At 45.6% G+C, this 19,774-nt stretch overlaps 1 protein-coding gene across 1 annotated transcript; it reads left to right on the top strand.

The window, feature by feature from the left end:
* The first annotated feature begins 2,635 nt into the window (after positions 1 to 2,635).
* On the top strand, positions 2,636 to 18,155 carry LOC118774863 (TLC domain-containing protein 2-like). Its single transcript, XM_036524416.1, has 4 exons — positions 2,636 to 3,103; positions 3,524 to 3,606; positions 7,211 to 7,293; positions 17,762 to 18,155. Exons 1-4 carry the CDS (start codon positions 2,925 to 2,927, stop codon positions 18,131 to 18,133), a joined length of 717 nt encoding a protein of 238 aa, XP_036380309.1. The 5' UTR covers positions 2,636 to 2,924; the 3' UTR covers positions 18,134 to 18,155.
* The last annotated feature ends 1,619 nt before the right edge of the window (positions 18,156 to 19,774 follow it).

The following is a 19,774-nucleotide window of genomic DNA, read 5'->3' as shown; positions in this document are numbered from 1 at the left end:
TGGGCATTTAGAAACGAATTACATTCTTGTTTTTAAAAAAAAAGGATATTTAAAAGGTTTGTTCTACTTACTTGGTAGTCTTGCAGACATCTCACTCGTTACTACAAACAACACGACGAGGTAATTATAGTCGTTGAATGTCAAACTATTTTACAAAATATTCGTTCGGACACCTTTCGGGCTGCGATGCATTCGTAAGCGGCAATGGACCAATTGGGATGGAACAGGATCCCGTTACCCCGGCAACCACAGCTCCCTCCCACGGACCTCGTGCTCAGGATGTTTTCAGGGGCACGTACCGGTTGTGAGGTTGATCCATAAAGTCACTATTACACCGTTAAGCCTTGTCTCTGTCTGGGGTGCTCATTTGAACACACACACATAGCGTGAAAAGATAAGAAATCAATTTTATGAGTTGAATTGTTAATGTAATGCCCGGGGTGTACTCACAGTCATTGGTAGCCTACATAAACAAAACGTGAAACGGCTGACGAAGCAACAAGGGTAACAATGGGGCCGTTAACGTGGGGGCAAAGTGCGTGACTCTGCACCTCTTGCGACAATCCGTTCCATTCAGCTCTGCACCTGTAGGCACTATTCAACAAGTTTGTTTATTTCCCAATACAGCTGTCTACCGTCAACAACCGCAGTCATTGTGGCTTATAGCGGGTGTCATGTCAAAAACCTACTTTAAAAAGGTGTTTCAGAAAAACAAAGCCTATCATGCAATCCCACCTATCAGATTTTTACTCTCCGAAGAGCTGAGAGCCATTGCAATGCCATTTTCGTAGGGGAAACAAAAACCATCGTGGTGTGTGGTTTTTTCATAACTGCGTGCGGGGCAAAAAGTATAACTCGGTCATGTATAAATTTGAGCCAGATCATAACATTTCGAAAAACAGCATAATAGCCATAAAATGCAAGCATTAATGTTTAAACAGAACGGTGGTAACTGTGGTAATAGCTGAAACTGTAGTAAACTGACACGCGGTAGCACATTCCTCCACTTTGACTGGCTCTTGGTGACCCTCTTGATAACCCTGCCAAAGCCTTCACGAGATACAGGAGGAAAAGTTGTTTGCGGGTATAATATAGAAGTCAAAATGACAGCCTCTTCAAGTGACCAGCCACATTCTAATGAACATTTCGATATTATGAGTAGGCGGAACTAAGAGGGCCAATATGACATTTGCTGTGATGGATCTGACTGATTGAAGAATTTTTTGAATTACAGGAACGATTTACATCGGATCCTGTAAAGCTGAAAAGTATGCGACTTTTGTCAATTATATATCCATGGATTTTCAGGTCCAATTTACAAGGACACCATGGCAAGATAGATAAAAGACATATTACAGGTGCAACACGAACAACAAGAACACAGGTAATGAAAACCAAACAATCTTCTACACGACCAGCAAGGTAACACACTAGCAAACAGAGCAAATCAAAAACCATACAACTCCTTTATCACACGTGTTGCTTTTCTGTACACAATGTGAGAAGGGAAAAAGAGCAAAAAGCAAAGTTACATCATACTAGATTTTTGCAGTGATCGGATCCTGGGTGCTAGGTGTATAATAATAATAATAATAATAATAATAATAATAATAATAATAATAATAATAATAATAATGGTATCTGGACAGCCTTGGGTATATCGACCTTAAAAACCTTGCTTTACAACAAATTTTACATTGTTTACAGGTCTGACACCTTGGGTCGCCTAACACTTGGTTAACATTTGGTTAATTAATCTTATGACCTCAGCACTGACATCAGAATTAAAATAGATTATGGAAGTTCATGAACTGACCCTTACAAAACCACTTACGAAACCAATCGTAAACGCGCACAGAGGTCTCGTGTAACGCCAGGTGATGTCGCTCTATTCTAGTGAATACAAACAGGGTTATTTCAAAGATGAATCGTTTAGGTCGTTGCACTTTTTTGCTGTAAACGCATGGTGCCTTACGGTGGCTATAAAGTCACTGATTATACACATAAGATAAATGACACTTGCTTTTGGATTGTCTGTGTGACACTGCAGTGATTCGCTAACTTCGCTTAAATGACAGGATCCTCTGCCGCCCTTCGTGCTGACAGACTGTTTTCCCCTCTGACCTCGATGCCCAAGTGAGAACAACCTGCTGCTGTAAACCCCTTTCTGTTATCTGCTGTTTCGATGTAAAACTTTATGCTGATACTGAAGCGTGAAACGAATCGCAGGTATAGGTCTCTATTACCAGTACCTTCAAACTGATCAACAAATTGGCTAAATAAACCGTTCAGTTCAACGATTAATTAATTCATTAATCATATTAATCACCCTACTTGGCTCTTCTACAGCCACAGAATACCATTACTTGCTACAGAATTGTAAATACAAAACAGCATGATGTGAGGAGATTTCAGAGTCATCGTCGTCTTTTTTTCCGATTTCAACCACTTATGTGAAAACTGGCGATTACTATTAGTACATAGTTAGCATGTGATGTAACCGGGGGCTGTGTATAAGGCGGGAGAGGGACGTGACGGAGTTCTGAAGCCGCACCTCTTTGTAGTGGGGCGGAGATTGTAGCTGGAAGGAAACAAAGTTTCACAGCCAGATTTTACTCACATCGTACCAGTGACATTAGTACGACCAACTCACGTCTACTAGTTTTAGATAATTTTTTGTAGTCTTCGCTCCCCATCGATAATTAGACTAAAAAAGAAACGTCTTGTGAATGCCAATAAAGAGGTTCCTTTAATCTGGATGGAATAAGTGGTTGTTTGTGGTAGAAATTACGTGGTTGTACAAAATATGCGATTTTTTAAAACCAGCATCAAAATAGACAAGTGAGGTAACAAAGGTTTGAAAGCGCTTGCAAACGAGACTCGTTTTCCCGATTAATATTATACCTAAAGGCTGTTCCGGAGAAATGGAGTTGAATTCTGTTATTTTGACAACAGGATGCTCTGTGGGCTTTTTCAAACTCGTGAACACAGGACTTAAAGCACTCCCTATTCCAGACTCAGCTTGCAGGAACGCGTGGAAATGGAGAAACATCTCAACCTCTTTCGTTCACAGCATTATAACTGGGATCTGGGCCGTGCTGTGGTGAGTGGAATGTTCTATTGCCTTTCTGACTCTACTTATTATTTCGTCGATGTTTTTTTTATGAATTGGCTTCTATTCCCTCGTGGGTGTTTATTAAAATGGATGGAGAGTAGGGATAACAGTCTAAGTATGTAAAGTTTTTTTTCATTTTGTTTTATGTTATACAGTGACTATGGCGCTCTTGAGGGCGCATTGTTTTGGATTCTCGGTTTGAGCTTGATGAGGGTTGTAGCAGCGTCTCCCTTGTTTTCTCTATCATGTGAAATGTTTTGTTTTCCTGTGGTATTTGTTGGCAGCCTGGTAACAGCAACTGAGCGTCGTCAGCGGACTAAGCTTTCTTCTCTGAAAGTTTTAAAACTGACCAAGCGGATAATGTTGGCTGAGGTGTTGGTGATATTGATTTTCCGTCTCTTTCTGCAGTTTCTACTTGCATCCTCAGATGGCTGAAGACCTTATATCCACACATTCAGTGTTTTCGCACGCGCTGGTGTGCGTGTCGATCGGTAAGTGCCTCTTTAAGGTGGAGAATGTTAAGAAGGAAGGTAATAAAATTGTTCTAAAAAAGAACTTATAAAAAACAATAAGCGTCTCATGTTATGAAGGTAATTTCGCGGCTGTGCGTACTGCGTATAGACACGTGAGGGCTTTGTTACAGAGACCGCCCCGCTGTCAGGCGATTCAATGGCAATTAAAATGTTACTGGACCTACTCAGACGGTGCTAAATCTGACTGCGTCTGCTCTAAACCGCTGCACTACGACACGTTGGCTTCCGTTATTGTTTGCATTAATACGTTAATAATGGTTGATATAGGGGTGTTTAGGGAAAAACGCCTGTTTATAGTTTTATTAAAACCATTCAGTATCAAATGATTCACGGCAGTAATGGTGAGCTCAAAGGATATGATTCAGTCAAAGTGTAACATGTGCCCCTAGTTTGTAACTTAAAATAACGAGAAACATAAACAGCGCACGTGGCTGTTGAACTGTGGCCTTCCCACCACATTACAGGGTCACGCAGTCACGGTCACTTTATGCGGATCCTGTGCTTCTTAACGTTTTTGAAATTTGTGAGTTTCAGTGCTTGTCACAAATCTGAGAGCGACCGATGACACTTTCGTCAGATAGACGGGCTACTCGGTTTGTGTACACGTGGGTTCACTGTGTCCTTGAAACCATATTGACAACTGGTGAGACTGATTTTCAGATATTTTTACGAATGTCTAGTCTTGTGCAATGTCTAAGATGACCTTTCTGTTGAAGCAATGACTGGTTTACGTCAGTCAAATTAACGGAGCTACACCTGACAGAGAGCATAACACAAGTAGCCCAAATCCTTTTCCTCTTGTCTTGCATTGTTAACATGCCTCCCACATCATGCCGACTTAAAAAAAGTCTCATCCTGTTATAGTTGATGGTGTGTTTCGCTCCGCTGGACTTGTTGCTTGACTCTCTCTCTGGTGCAAGATAGCTGCTGCTGCCCTGCTTTGATTTCCGTTGTGTTGCTTGATGATATTCAGCCAAAGGCAGAAATTCAGTGCTCATAGATTAACCCACAGGCCTGCCCCCAATGAACGTGAACTATGGGATTCTATGTGTGGGCAAAGAAAGGACAATTGCAGATAACGGCTATCATAGATGATTTATCACTGGCAACCTGTTTTTGGAATTATGCAACTTCTCAACAAGAGTATCTGCAAAACAAAAAAAAAATGTGAAATTTCCTCTTCAAGTCTATCAAACTGAACTTCAATATTCAGCTGGCACAACAGACAGCAGGTAGTAGCCAGGAGTTCAGACTGGCCCTCCCTCCTTGCTGAATTGTTTGGTTTCCTCTGTGCCATGAAATGTGCCCACACAAACTTGTGTCTGCTAAGCCTGCTAATTCATTGGGTCTGTGCTGGGAAGCGAGGGTTCTAGAATTCCAAAGATTGCTCACATTCTCTGGCGGGTTCTTCCCAGAGCACTGGCAGCTGGGAGCCACAGAATCTATTGGGGGGGATGTCACAGACCGTTCCAGTCACCAGCTCACCCCAACACTGGGCACGTGACCCCCTCTTAAGAACAGGGCAGCAGAATCTTAGCAGGTCCATGTTGAGCTGAAAAACCTTTCTAATTGGTCACAGAGTCCAGACAGGAACATGCCCTCCAGTGCAGGAGGATTAATAGACAGTAATGAAATGACCATTTCCTCTCATGACCCGTGAGCAACTATCAAATGGTGCAGCCATTGAACTTTACCTGGTTCTGATGCCTTTTCCCATTTCTGGAAATATCGATTTGTTTAATTATTTTATGAATGTGGAGATAAAACCCTTCCATTGCTCCTTTGAGCAATGCAGTGCTCAAGTGCAGTGCTGATTGGAGCAGCCTGCTATACGAATTGCTCTGATGGGTTTTATGGTGTTATTCACAGCAAACCACACCTCCCCCCCTGTGTAATTTCCACTGTGGATTTTTTAATTAAGCTGTTGTTTTGCACATGAGATTGGCTGGAAACCCAGCTCTGGTGAGGTGGAAACCCTGTAAAGATGGGCCAGTTGTTTTCTTTGGGGGCAGGCCACAAACATCTGCATGGAAACCACTTCCTAACCAGTGGCTCTCCCAACATTTGGTAAATTTACTGGCTTGTTTACACACTTGCTCGCCAGTGCTGTGGTGCAGCTGGAACATTCTATCTATTTGCCCAGATATGATTCTCAGTGCAGGGTTTTGTGGGCGAACTGTGAAAAGTCTTCTGTCTGAGAGGCCCGATAGGCTTCGGGGCTGTGGAGACGTGCCTTGTCTGTTCAGTTATGGCTCCTCTGGTTATTTAATCATTAACACTCAGTTTAGACTCACCAAGTGCTGGAGACCACAGCACTCGGCCGAATCCAACAAAGATTATTGCCTGGTTGGCACAGGGGCAGGCTGTGGTTTAAATGACTGCATTTTGCCCTAGTTGCTGAAGGATGGGGCCTCTCTGCCTGCACCTTTGCCTCTCCCGGCTCTTCTGCATTGCTGAAATGCATTTGCAGCAGCACTTGTGCCAAGCTGCTCTCCTTTTTTGGCATAGCCAGTACTGATTTATTTGTTTAGCAGATCAGTTACCCATGGGGCCATGTGCTTGAGCTCGCCCCAGTGTAGACCGCTTATTGGCCTGTGGGAAAAAGTCAGGGGTGTGTGTGGGAACGCAGGAGTGTAAAGTTGCTTCTTTCATGAGTGCAGTGGGTTGTCTCCCTTAGTGGCATGCATGTTTTTGTGTGTGTTTGTGTATATGCTTGTGTGACAGAATGCATACAGCAGAGCACAGGGTATATGTAAGTGCACCACAAACAGTGATGTCAACCCCTGGAGTCATGGACAAGCATTTGATTGGTTCCGTGCATGAGGGACCTGGGTCTTTATCTCACCCAGCTAGCCATTGTCCCATGTAGTTGCAAGGGCAGTGTTCCATTTTTTAAGACTGCTCTGGTTACCCATGGTCTGTGGCCATTTATTCTGATCATGCCTGTGTGGAGACAGAGGTGTGTGCAGTGTGCCTCTCTTGATACTGGACTCTCTTCAATACTGTGCTCTTTCCCTCTCTTGCTGTTCTCTAATTGTTTGTAAGTCTGCAATTCCAACTCCTGGCAGATAGCACCGCCACATACTGTGTCCATACGTGCTGTGTGCTCACGTTCATCCTGGTGTCGGATCTGAGGCCCTGTGACCAGGGGTGGGGTGGCAGTGGGATGAAAAGACCATTTTAAATGGGATGCAGCAACTGGTTTGGGTCCTCCGTTATGGAATGCGCAGCTATTGCCATGGTAACGGCATCTCAATAACATTGTCCTTAATTTAAGAACATGCATGCACTTACAATGGGATACTGCAATACTGCCACCCCTCACCCACCCACCTGTAACTGACATTTACATTCTCATATTTGTCACTTAGCAGACGCTCTTATCTAGAGTGACATGCAAGATGTAAGTATGTTTACTGTACATCTTGACAACAGTTGCTGCCGTCAAGGTATCCAGCTACCCAAGCTACCAAAAAAGCCAGAGATGCGTTTGTACAAAAGTATAGCTTTACAAATGGTTTAAGGTTTTTAATTTTTTTTTTTCTGCCCCTTTCTCTCCCAGGCTACTTCATCTATGACTTTTGTGACATGGTGTTCAACCAGAAGATCACCCAGTCCTGGGAGCTCCTCTTTCACCATACAGTGGTAAGTCTTCAGGACCAACTCTTCAACACCTTGGAGCACAGTGACGCATTAAGGCAAAAAACAGTACTTTAGTAGTAAGGGCACTGGACTGGCACTAAGGGGCATGCGATGCCTGGATGGTTATGAAGGAGGCTTATGAAATTCTTGTTTTTCCGGTCTGGCTCCAGAAGTTAAAATGCTGTCCCCAGCATGTATGTAAACACTGTACATAACATGAAAAATTAAATTTAGATTTTTAGGTTACCCTCTAAGGGGTCACACTAACAAAAGAGTGAGATACTGATATATTTTCTTCATTGTTCTACCTCTTCTTCTGTCCATTTTTAGCCCTGTTTATTCAAAGGGCGATTCCTAAATGAATACAATGAAAAATAAATCTCTCCACAGCTGAGATTGTCACATGTTGAAAGATGAGTGCTGTGTTCATTACATGGGTTGAGGCATTCCTCTGCTATTGGGTCATATCCTGATTGAGACGATTGTTGACGACGCACCCTAAAAACAGGTTTGTGGTGAGGCCAGTCTCAAAGGCAGAGAGGAACGAGCTTGTAAGGGTAGCTGTGTGAAACAAGCTGACTTTAACAAAAGGCTGAAAACCAATCAAATTTGCCAGTGATTTTGATGTAGGTGGTAAACATATTTTATTTTGTTATGGGCAGATGAGAGTCATGATATGGTTAAGTTTCTTTATTTGGTATCTAGTACAAGTAAGGGAATCCCTGAGTGGTCTGATGCTTTTTTTCTTAATGCTCTTTGCCCAATGTTTAGAATGTAGTTCTGTTGGTAATTAGCTACTTTTGGGAGGGAGTTAGTCATTGAGTCATTGGGACTCAGTGACTAACTGAGAAGGTGACAACACCCCCAAGAGGTGAGACAGGAGCATAGTTAATCCCCCCGAGTGGAGACCTGGGTCTTTAGCTTGGCAGGTTATTTGAGTGTGGTGGTGTGTGGTTTGGACAGTGAGGATTGTGGTTGCACATGCACCTGCACCCCTCACAGTGACACTGTGGATGTGCTATGTGCGTTTGGTTCTCTACGTGAGCTGGCACCCTCCTAGCACTCAGCTGTACAAGTGAATACCCGGTGAATTTCATAAATGATTCTCTCTCATGTGCATGGCTCTACCAACCTGAGAGAAACTGTCAGTCCCTCTCACTCTGTGACCCACAGACATTTGCCAGACACACTCTAATCTTAGGATCAATGCAGACAAATACTCGATACAGTGGCTGCCTATTCAAACACAGCTCTAACTCACAAGGCACCAGTTTGTTGTGGGCCTCAACTCTGTTGTGATAATAAGTTCCCAGTAAAACGGCACATTCATAGGTATCTAAACAGTGGGGTTAAAATCTTCACTTTTAAAGCCAAGGAAACTGACCATTCAGTGACCTGGAAGTCAACCTCACTTCAAAATATCTCATTGCTGTGCTTGGTATGTAAATGTAATGGTCATGTATAACATTTAATATGTAAATTATTTTAATGCAATGTGTGAACCATAAATGTCATTTCATTTTTAGAGCTATGGTTCTGTCAGCGTATTGATTCAGTTTTGTGGTGATATAATCACTAATATTTTATAAATATCGCAAAACATTTAAAAAAAAAAAAAAGACTACACCAGTAATTCTGTCAGTAATGACACCCTTTCATTTCCTCCAGTCAGTTTTTGTCAGAGCTAGCATGTGTTGACATAGTAACAAGTCTTGACTCTGGAACAGAAGGCGATGGGTTCAGACCCTGAGCAGGCTGCTGCTGCCGGTGGGAGCTAGGCTCTGTACCTCAGTCGCTGTGGCACGGTGGTGTAAATGTGTAGCTGAGTGTAAGGTGCTGATAACGGTGCTCCACAGCCGGGCCACAGCCGGGCTGTCACAGAAGGCTGTGCCTCCGGCTGTGGCTCTCTGCCACCCTGTGCTTTCCACTGCATCCCGCCTGTGTCTCCCTTTCTCCCTGGCCGCGCGGAACATGTTATGTCATCGGAACAGTGTGCCTGTAAAGTTTTTCCTGCTGTTTCCTTTACCCTTTTTCCCGGCACAGGAAGCCCGCGTTCTTCAGCATGAGGGTGTAATCTCAAACCAGCGCTTGTTACCATGAAACTGTGATCTTAATCCAGTGCTTGTTAGCATGCAACTCTGAGCTTAAACCAGCGCTTGTTGGCATGGAGCTCTGAGTATAAATCAGCGATAATTAGCTTGAAATTGTTCGCTTAAACCAGCAGGTACAGAGGAAGCAGGTCATAGCTCTGACCTGGATATAACTAGGTGCTGAGAAATAAAAACATTTAATTATTAATAGTATTGGTGTCATTAGTACAGAACCCTGCAGGCAAGGAGAAGCTGTATCTAGGCTTATGCACTGACAAAGCCCCTCATAAAAGTAGCTTTCTCTCCTTTACTTTCTCTCTCTCCCTCTTTTCTGTTTACCCCATTTACTCCTTTCCTGCCTCTCTTTTGTCCTGTTCCCTACATCTCCCTGTCAGCCTCCTCTCTCCTCTCACTCTTTCTTTCCCCCTTTCCTGTTTTCCATTTCTCCCCCTCTCTCCCTCCATCTCTCCCTCTCCATCGCTCTTTCCAGACAGGAAGAGCTGCATCTGGCATCCACGTGTTCCACTGCTGCTGCCATGGAACTCCCTCAGAACAGAAACTCTGACACAACAAAACCTGTCTCAGCACTCACAGCAATAACATATCAGCTCCACACTGCCATAGACGTAGCAGTGCCAGATCAGTGCTACACTGCCACAGGCATAACAGTACTAGGTCAGCTCCACACTGCCATAGACATAGCCATACTAGATCAGTAGCACTCTGCCATAGACTTACCAAGTTCAGTGCAGGGATTCTAGATTTTTCCATGTCTTCACTCATTAAATGCATCATTGTCTAAAGGGGAATATTTCAAAACATTTCAGAAGGGGGTTTCCTCTGCTGACAAGTACCTGCTCATTTTGCAGTTGTATCTCCATTGCTGCCTGTTTAAATTAGGGGGCCATACAGATATGGAGTGGTCTGGCCAGAGAGAATGGGCAGGAACTGCTCCTTTGCAAACCTAACCCGTACAGATAAAAGGCTGATATGACCATTGATGGCCCAGCAGGTGGCTGGAGGTTCTGTCGAGTCTGTGCTCCAGGTTCTTCAGGTTGGAGGGGGTTTCCAGGTGCGTCTGAGGTATGCAGAATGTGGCCAGTGAACTCCCCACAGGCTCGCATCATGGCACGCTACGCTCAGAAGGGGGGGAGGAATGTGGTCCATCGAGGGCTCTGAGGGGCGATGTGGTGGCAAGGCCCAGGGGTCTGAGTGCATCAGAGGGAGTCCGGCCGGTTGGCCGAGGTTAGGATTGACCGGCTCTGCTGGAAGCTTCTCCACAACCTGGGGAGAAAAGAGGAGGCTCAACTGACTGCACCGGGGAGGGGGCAAGGGATGGAGGGAGCATAAGAACACCTCAGGTGATCTGCACATGGGTGTGTATGGCAGGAGGGTGTCCAAAAAGAGTGCTTCAGAAATGGCGAAACCTGTTTGTGGACCTTGGTCCTGATTTAGCATAAAACAGAATGATATTTGGCGGGCTTTGGGAGAGAATTTATGGATCTGAGAATACATTCCAACACACATGAATCAGCAGGACTTAAAGCCCCAGGACATCAACTCTTGTGAGGATGCTCTCGTGTTGCAGGGTCTAGGGCTGTGCAGACACACTTAGTGGTCAGATTAACCCGAGTGAGCTGTGACTTTAACTCCGTCCACTAGCTGTCTTCTGACACAATACCCGAGGAAAATAAAAACACTGCTGCTGGGGGTTTTTGAAGGGCCTTTTTTGTCAGTCATGACAAATATATTGCTTGCACTGCACTGCTACCTTTTCAGATTATCAGTATGGACTGCTGTTGGGCTTCATTATTCTGTATCGTTACATGGTGTGGGAGTCTTTCAGTGTGTTCAAATACAATCTTTTTTCATTTGGTATTATGGAGATCTGTGTGGTAAGTGGCTTCACAGTTGTCATGGTGATCAGGAGAGTTGTATCACAGAATGCGGAGCATGATTGCGTTATGTTAATGTGCTAGTTGCCTGGCAACCTCTGATTATGGAAAACATCCTTTGGGGAATGCCATGCCAGCCCCCTGGCTGCCCTCCCAGGTCTCCAGTGGCAGGAAAAGCACCTTAACTGATTGAAACTGGAAAAACCTGTTTCCACAGACACTGATTCGCAGTGATTCACATTCTCACAGAGACACTATCAAGCCATTGTCAAGTGGGGGGAGAGCAAATGACATTCCTGCTGTATTCAGTCAGTGATATGGTGTATTGGATTTGCAAGCGGAAAGAAAAGCTAGGAGTTTGGATCCTGGGTGAGGCACAGTTGTCTCAGCCAGCTGCATAAGAGCTTAATGCACAATGCAGGGAATCCCCCCCCCCAGGTACATGCCCAGAAATCGGTAATAATAATAGTGAAATAGAAGTAATAACAATAATAATCATTAGTAGTGTATTAGTAGTAGTTTATAATTAATAATGGTTTAGTGATTTGGTTGTGGCTCTCTCCCGGGTGATCTGAAGGTGTTTAGTCTTTATGGTGCTGAGGCTTATATCTGTGCTGGATAATTATCATCCTCTGCCCCTCCCTCACTGTGTGGTCAAAAGGCAGGAGTCTTATCTTAAACTGACAGTTTATCTCAGCCTTTTTCACTCTGTCTTGCTTTGTCTGTAAGTATGTAATCAGCTGAATAACCTGTCTCTCCTCACAGGTGATTCTCTTTCATTCAGCTGTGTATTGTGAAGCAGCCTCTTTTCACACTAAGGTATTTAAATTTAGTCAAAAATGCTTTTAACATCAAGCTAGATTGTCCTGTGACTGCATGTCACACAAACCTTGACAAGCTTTGAAGTACCATAAAAGCTGACTAATAAACCCATTGCAGAAAAGCTGCTCTTTTACACTGTTGACATGCACTGGTTAGGAGCATGGAGAAGCCATGGTTAAATCCATCTATGTGGTCAGATCTGTACAGGTGCTGCACAATGGGCTGGGGTCAGAGAATAACAGCGTAAACAAACTACATGTTGATTCATTCAGCTGATGAATTACCCGATTGTTACTCAGACCCAATCAAACCTAAAAAGTGAGCTCAGGATGCTTGGTACTCCAGGCCTGCAGTGCAGGGTGCTGTCTGCTCCTCCTTGGGGCTGATGTCTGGAGGGCGTGACACTTCCACAGCAGATGCAGTGAGGGAGGCGACATTAGTGGAGTTTAGGGACAGGACGTGCCAGCCCTCCAGAATGGTTGCACTGCCGGTTTTAAAAACCTGTTTCCCCTCTTTGTTTTTTTTTTTTTTCCTGGGAAAGCAGTGATGTAGTCTCTGCCCCGGGGTGAATGCTTGTTGCGGTTCTTCCATTGAGGACTCACTGATAGCTGTGTCAGGTTGTCACATGCCCACTGGCTCTGCAGAGCTGTCACACCCAGTCCTACTTCCAGTGGCCATTGCACCTTAAGACGCTGCCCTGCCCTCTTTCTGTTCTGACATCACAGATCACCATGAAACCTCATCCTTCCCTTGTGACATTGCAATTTACCACCCTGTCGAACCTCTTCTCTTATGACATCACAGCTCACCATGCTGCCTCATGATTTCAGAAGGCAAGACAACTTACTACCCAGTCCAACCCCTCCCCTGATGACATCACAGCACACCACCCTGTCCCACCCTCGTATGTACCGCTGTTAGGGCAGTGCATAAGAGGGTGGGACAGGGTGGTATGCTGTGATGTCGTCAAGGAAGAGGGTGGGACAGGGTGGTGTGCTGCGATTTCAGAAGGCAATGAGACAACTTACTACCCTCTCCAACCCCTTTGCTTTATGGCGTCACAGCTCACCACCCTGTCCCACCCTCGTATGTACTGCCCTAACAGCAGTGTTTTCTCCCTCACTAGCACATCTGTCTTTCTTCAGGTACTGTAATGCCTGTGAAATGTGTGGCTATGGTGGTGTAAGTCCCTGAGGCTTCAGATGTTTACACACGGTGCACTTTGCCCTGTGTGTGTAGCATCAGGGGCGTTCCCGTCTGGGGCCGGAGGGAGGGTGGCTTATAGTGACACACTACCAAGTCACCCCGCCGCCTCGTCTGGTCACGCACAGCTGAGCACGGTGTTCAGCTCACAGGGCTTGGAAGCCATGGACCTTTGAGACAGTTTGCTTAGTGTGAGAGTGGAGCTGTGGAACTGGTTTCATGTGTTTATCATGTACTGCAGCTGGACGCAGAGCAGAGACTCTGTGTGAGAGGATCGTTACGCCCGTGTCCCAGCTCTCCAGGGCTAGTGAGAGGGCAGAGTTCTGTGCGGAGAGCCCGCACGTGGTCGGACTGCCGCCTCTGTGCAGTGGAGGGGCTTAATTAACCCCAAAGGGACCATGTTAAAGAGACAAACATGCATTCTCCTGGGTGCACTTTCCCCTGCATCTTCACATCTCTACCACATTAATGTGCATGGGCTGAAAATGCTTGCAACTGTCTGCACCCACTCTCCCAAGCCAAACACAGGGCACCTTTATAGAACAGTGACTGTGGAGTGGCCAGGCTCTCCTTAAGGATGGTGACTCAATTTTCAGACCAGTTTTTGGTCCCACACCGGATGCATCTCCCCAGGGAAACAGTGGCCCTTGTAGAGTTGGTTCCACTATGTTTACATCAGTATGCTTTAATGGGATTATCTCAGACTTGGCTCTAGCTTCTGTATCGCGTCTGCAGTAAGAATGGATTGCTGCAGTAAACTGGCTAATTCTGACTGCTCCTAATACGCTTGCGCTGGTGTCTGCCCTCAAGCCGGTGGATTATTGCAGTCTGTCACTTGATCGTGTGTGATCACACGCACACATACCCTCACAGGCTCACACACACTCATAGGCCTATTACATACACAATCACACTCCCTCTTACATACATATGCTCACAGGCTCACACCGCACACACACAGAGGTATTCACAGACTCATAGGCTCACACACACAAATACTCTCCGTCCCACATGCACGCACACAAACGCAGTCATTTTCAGTCACTCAGAGACTCAGACACACATACGGTCACATATAGACTTCAGTAATTTCTTATGTTATTTTTCATGTTAATTGTTCAAATGGCTTTTTATCCAGTATTGTCAGCGCTTTCAGTTGTGCCAGAGAGTGAATGCAAATGAGATTGACCTGCCAGTGTTACCCTGAAGGTGAGCCTGAGAAAGGAGTCTCCATAAACACATTCATGACCCCAGGCCTTTAATCCCAGCACATGCTTTGTGGTTGTGGAGCCCTGTGTGTAAGCGAACACAGGCATTCTGGGAAGGCATTCTGCAAAGTGTGTACACAGCACAATCCCAGGCCTTGTCTGCAGTCAGGTTCGGAGAACGGTGGAGCAGGGAACTTCCTGCTCCCTCCGATAAGGGCTTGAGCGACAGGTCAGGGCCACTCCTTATCTCCGCGTGTTCCGTGGTGCTCTGGGGGCTTGGGACTGTGTAAGAAGAACTAGCCACACAAACAAGGGCCCATTTCATACCCACAGCGCCTGTGAGTCCCCATTTTGGAGGTTTGGAGGTTAGCAGTGCAGGTCATGCTATAGTCTCTGTAAATCCCTACTTTGGAGGATAACAGTGCAGGTCAAACTGTAGTCTCTGTGAATCCCTACTTTGGAGGATAACAGTGCAGGTCAAACTGTAGTCTCTGTGAATCCCTACTTTGGAGGATAACAGTGCAGGTCAGACTGTAGTCTCTGTGAATCTCTACTTTGGACGAAAGCAGTGTGGATTTAGCAGGACTCCTGCAGCACTCAGCTGCTCTGTGTGTGGCCAGGAATACACAGGGAGCAGAATGACTGCTGCTCCAGAGCAACAGCTGGATCTGCACAGGACCACACAAGGCTAAGTAGTGAACTACCACTGATACACATCATGGTGGTGGTATGGAGCAGGAGCACACAAGGGTTTCTTATAAAAGGTTGCCTCCTCCTGCTGGGGACCTGGGTCTTTAGCCTGGGGGGACTACTCCTATCTTCTGTTGGGCAATGCAGATGGCAGGAACTGCAGTGTGATGCCTATGGCAGACTCCCCTCCTTGTTATTGGTCATGTGACTGAGATAAACTTGATTGATAGGCTGCTGTGGGAGTTCACCTACCTATCAGGGTTCAGAAGGGAAAGCCAGTGTGTGAGAGTTCACTAAAGAAGGTGAGGCTACCTTGTAGAGGCCCTGTCTAACGTGCGCTGGGGGGTAAACACAAGCCTGTGAGCAAACACAAAACCACGCTGACGTGAGACAGCTTTTGTCTGTACGGGCACCCATGTGTTTTTTTTTTTTCCTGGTGACGGTGTCTGGCAACACTTCAGATGAGTGAGAGCCGTGATTAGTTTTGAACGTTTTGACCTTTTGCGCACAATGAGAATTCAGGTACAGAGGATTTTATGTTAAGAGTTTAGACAGAGGATTTTACCATGCAATGAGAATGTGGTTCTTTGATTGGAACGTGAATGTTTGCTGTGTGGTGAGTTTAATATTCTGTAATGACACACTAAGCTTAGTTATTAGCACTATACTGAATAAACTTTGATTGACTGATTGACTGGTCCCGATAATGCTTAAACATTAAACCAAGAAGGGTGTCTTAAAATATGCCGTATAATCAAAATATAAGTACAATTAAAAAAAACAAACCCCACTTGATTTATGACTATACATGAAAGATGTTCCATTGTGGGCAAATGTATTGTAGAATGTATTTGTCAATTAATGTAAATAACAATATATATGCATTCACATACAATGTCCAGTTATTCAGGTCAAATATAGGCATTATTTCTCCTCCATATGTTTGGATTTTGATGCTCACAGCTGTACCTCCCCAGCCCCCCCAAGAGCTTGCTGGGGGGGGGGGGGGGACACCGTCATTCTGGCCCTCGTGATCGGCATCACTCAGCAGGGACAGAGCTGCCTCTGAATTCAGCCTTTCTGCCTTTTATCCAGGCCCCTGTGTGGGGCGCAAGCCTTCTGGTGAAACAGAGGACAGGTTTTGTTACTCCTGACAATGGAGGCCTTGTTTTAACTGGGTGGTGTGTGTGTCTCTCCCACACTGGGATAAAAATGTTGCTGATCCCGGTTATCACAGATGTGCTGTAGTGGAGGACCTAAGCAATGGAACCCAAAGAAATGTGGATTGTTAGGTGGGTGTGTTGGTTTGTGTTATGCCATGGAGACTTTCTGGGTTTTTCCTTAAACTGATTTTGGCTGCTACAGTGTTGACTCTCTTGAGGAAAAAAAAAACACATCTCCCATTGATGTACAATGCAAAGCCAGCTTGTAGACTGGAAAAGCTGGATTTGGTTATGGAGTGGGTGACAACTTTAAAGAAACTGGCTCAGGGTGTTGGTGACACTGGCAGCAAGCCCCATCTAGTGGCCATTATCAAATGTGCAGATTGTTCTTGGTCATGAGTATAATTTGAAGAGGAGGCTGGTTGCTGGAGACATTAAACACAACAGTACCTTCGTATTTATGTATAGTGCTGTCTGTGCTGTGAAGAACAGGGGATGTTTGGCTATCGGCTGTTCAAATGTTTGTGGTGACTTTCTGTGACCTGATTTTTATCCTGTTCCTTTTGTGTACATCTCAATGCCCCTGTCAGTTCCCATGTTGAAAACAGTAGAACGCTGTCCATGATAGTTTCACTGCCTTATTTTATCTACCTGTCCTTTATTTAACCTGATGAAATACTGTTCAATCTGACAAAGCTTCTACATAAAGTAATGTGGTCACAGGTGTGCAGCTTAGTACAAAGCTGAGATGATTAGATGGTATGTCTTTTTCAGTGTTTGAAATTTGATTGAGATTTGATTGAAGGTGCCAAGCCTACACCAAGCCAATTGGCTACTTGGTGAATTGGCTAATTGGCTAATTTACTGTGAGGCAGATTCAATAAATGCTCATCCAATCTCCAATCAGATGCTTCCCCTAGGTATTATCATCTTGTTTAATTAAGTTTCATGATAATCTGTGCGCATGCGTGTGTGTGCGTGTGTGTGTGTGTGTGTGTGTGTGTGTGTGTGTGTGTGTGTGTGTGTGTGTGTGTGTGTGTGTGTGTGTGTGTGCGCGTGTGTGTGTGTGTGTGTGCGCGCGTGCGTGCATGTGTGCGTGTGTGTGTGTGCGCGCGCGTGTGTGTGTGCGTGCACGCGTGTGTGTGTGTTTGTGCGTGTGTGTGTGTGTGTGTGTGCACGCGCGCGTGTGTGTGTGTGTCCATGTGTGTGCGCGTGTGTGTGTGTGTGTGCGCGTGTGTGTGTGTGTGTGCGCGTGTGTGTCCGCGCGTGTGTGTGTGTGTGTCCGCGCGCGCGCGTGTGTGTGTGTGCATGTGTGTGCATGTGTGTGCACGTGCGTGTGTGTGTGTGAGTGCACTCTGTTTGGATTTCAGCTCTTACCTGTCTGTGTATTCCCTCTGAAGGTGATCACCTGCTTTGGGATCTCGGTGCTGACCCGCCGGTACGTGGGCTTCGCGGTGGTGGCGCTGCTGGTGGAGATCAACTCGGTGTTCCTGCACCTGCGGCAGGTGCTGCGCATGGCAGGCCAGGCCAAGACCACATCCTACCGGGTCAACAGCATGATCAACCTGGGCACCTATGTGGTGTTCCGCATCAACACCCTGGCCTGGATGACCCGCTGGCTGGTGCTGAACCGCGACCGCGTCCCGCTCTTCAGCTACACTGTCGGCAGCGTCGGCCTGGCTATCATGACCGCCATGAACATCGTGCTCTTCTACCGCCTGCTCCGCAGCGACTTCCTGAAGACGGGCCGCGAGGCCAAGAAGGAGATCTAGGATCCCCCCCGCACCCCAACCCCCCCCCCCCCCCAGCCTAAGAACACACACCTTCCGCCTCCAGGAGCACACATCTCAGATTTGTTATAAAGATACCATTTAAGATACAGTGGACTACAGACACAACATTGGCCACAATGCTGCTTTTTTCCTCTGTCTTTTTCAATATTCTCATTAAACTAGCCTTTAGTCTATCACACTCCAAACTCATGTGATATACAGCGCTACACCTCTGGACATATTCAGTGGGAGCGGAACATTGAGCACCTATGGCATGTAGGGGTGTAGGGAGTGCCTGAAGCCGAATGTGTCATATTGAGAATGTAGTGAGAATGTATGTATGAGTACTGGCACTAGTGTTACTAGAGCTCTAAAACTCTCGTCTGCTACCTCATGACTCTGCATTAGCTGCTCCCAGCGTACACAAGCTCTGTTCTGATTCCTTCACCAGAGCTGCTCAACTCAGGTCCACAAGGGCAGTGATCCAGCACAGGTTTTCCAGCTAAATTTCTGACACTCTCAGAGCTGGGGATAGACACTAGATTGGTTGAAACAAGGTAATTCGTAGTTGATTGAAATGGTTTAGTGGCAGGCTAGAATGAGAACCTGAAGACACTGCAGCTCTCCAGGACCAGGGTAGAGTAGCCGGAGTAGCCCTGGACCGCTACAGTCATCCAGGTTTGGGGTTAAGTCGCCCTGTACTAAATCTTCTCTCTAAGGAAGGACAGCAGTATGATGGAGTGTCTCGCCAAAAGATTTTGAGGTCCTTACAGGCTGCTGTGGCCAACCTTCCATGCCTCAGTATAGAGTGGAGAGAGGGAAGGGGCTTCATAGTTTTCATTCCAGATGTATCAGGTGCTATTCTACACTTTATGCCTGCTTGGCTGCTGATGTTTACAGCACTGGAGTAAAGGGCACTCTTTCTATGGCAGCTGAAGATTCCTTCCCTCATTGTTACAGTAAGAGTAACAAAGGTGGGGTCAGAGGTCACATTGGGACCAACCCCCTCCAGCCTTCACCCTAACGAGGCAGTACGATGTATCAGGTAACTGACGTCCAAAGTCAAGCAGCACTTCTTTGTAGCCAATGACATGTTTGCAGAATACATGATGAACATTACACAAAATAATGATGAGTTCATATTGAAGACACAGTTACCTCATATTAGCCACAAACAAGTGTGTGCTATTCAGGAACAAATACCATAGCCTTAAAGACAGAGAATGACTTGCTTGTAGGAAATGTTTTTCTTGGTCTTTGAAGTAAATGCCTTGATTCTACATTTTGTACATATGTAATTTATTTGTACTCGTGTGTGAATGTGGTGGTTTAACATTAGTTAGCCCCACTAAACGCCAACAACAAAGAAAAAAACTCTTTGAATTTGTTCATGTGAGTGCTGTTGGTTAATTAAAATCAGAGAATATGGGAAGGCTGGAATGAGCCTGAACTGTGTTGTATTATTAGTAATAGCTTTAGCGTGTGTTATTGGTGATGCAGTGAACTTCTGTTGCACTTATAAAATGAAGGGGAGGGGCTTCAAAGAGGACCCTTGCAGCTATGACATCATCACATCGCTATGCTCTGACGGCAGCGGTGAGGTGGTTTCAGGGTGTGACAGCGGTTTGATATGGTACTGAC

This window comes from Megalops cyprinoides, chromosome 3, assembly GCF_013368585.1.
Source record: "Megalops cyprinoides isolate fMegCyp1 chromosome 3, fMegCyp1.pri, whole genome shotgun sequence".
NCBI classification, from domain to species: Eukaryota; Metazoa; Chordata; class Actinopteri; order Elopiformes; family Megalopidae; genus Megalops; species Megalops cyprinoides.
The sequence above is the reverse complement of the archived record's forward strand: the minus strand, read 5'-3'. Positions and strand labels throughout refer to the sequence as shown.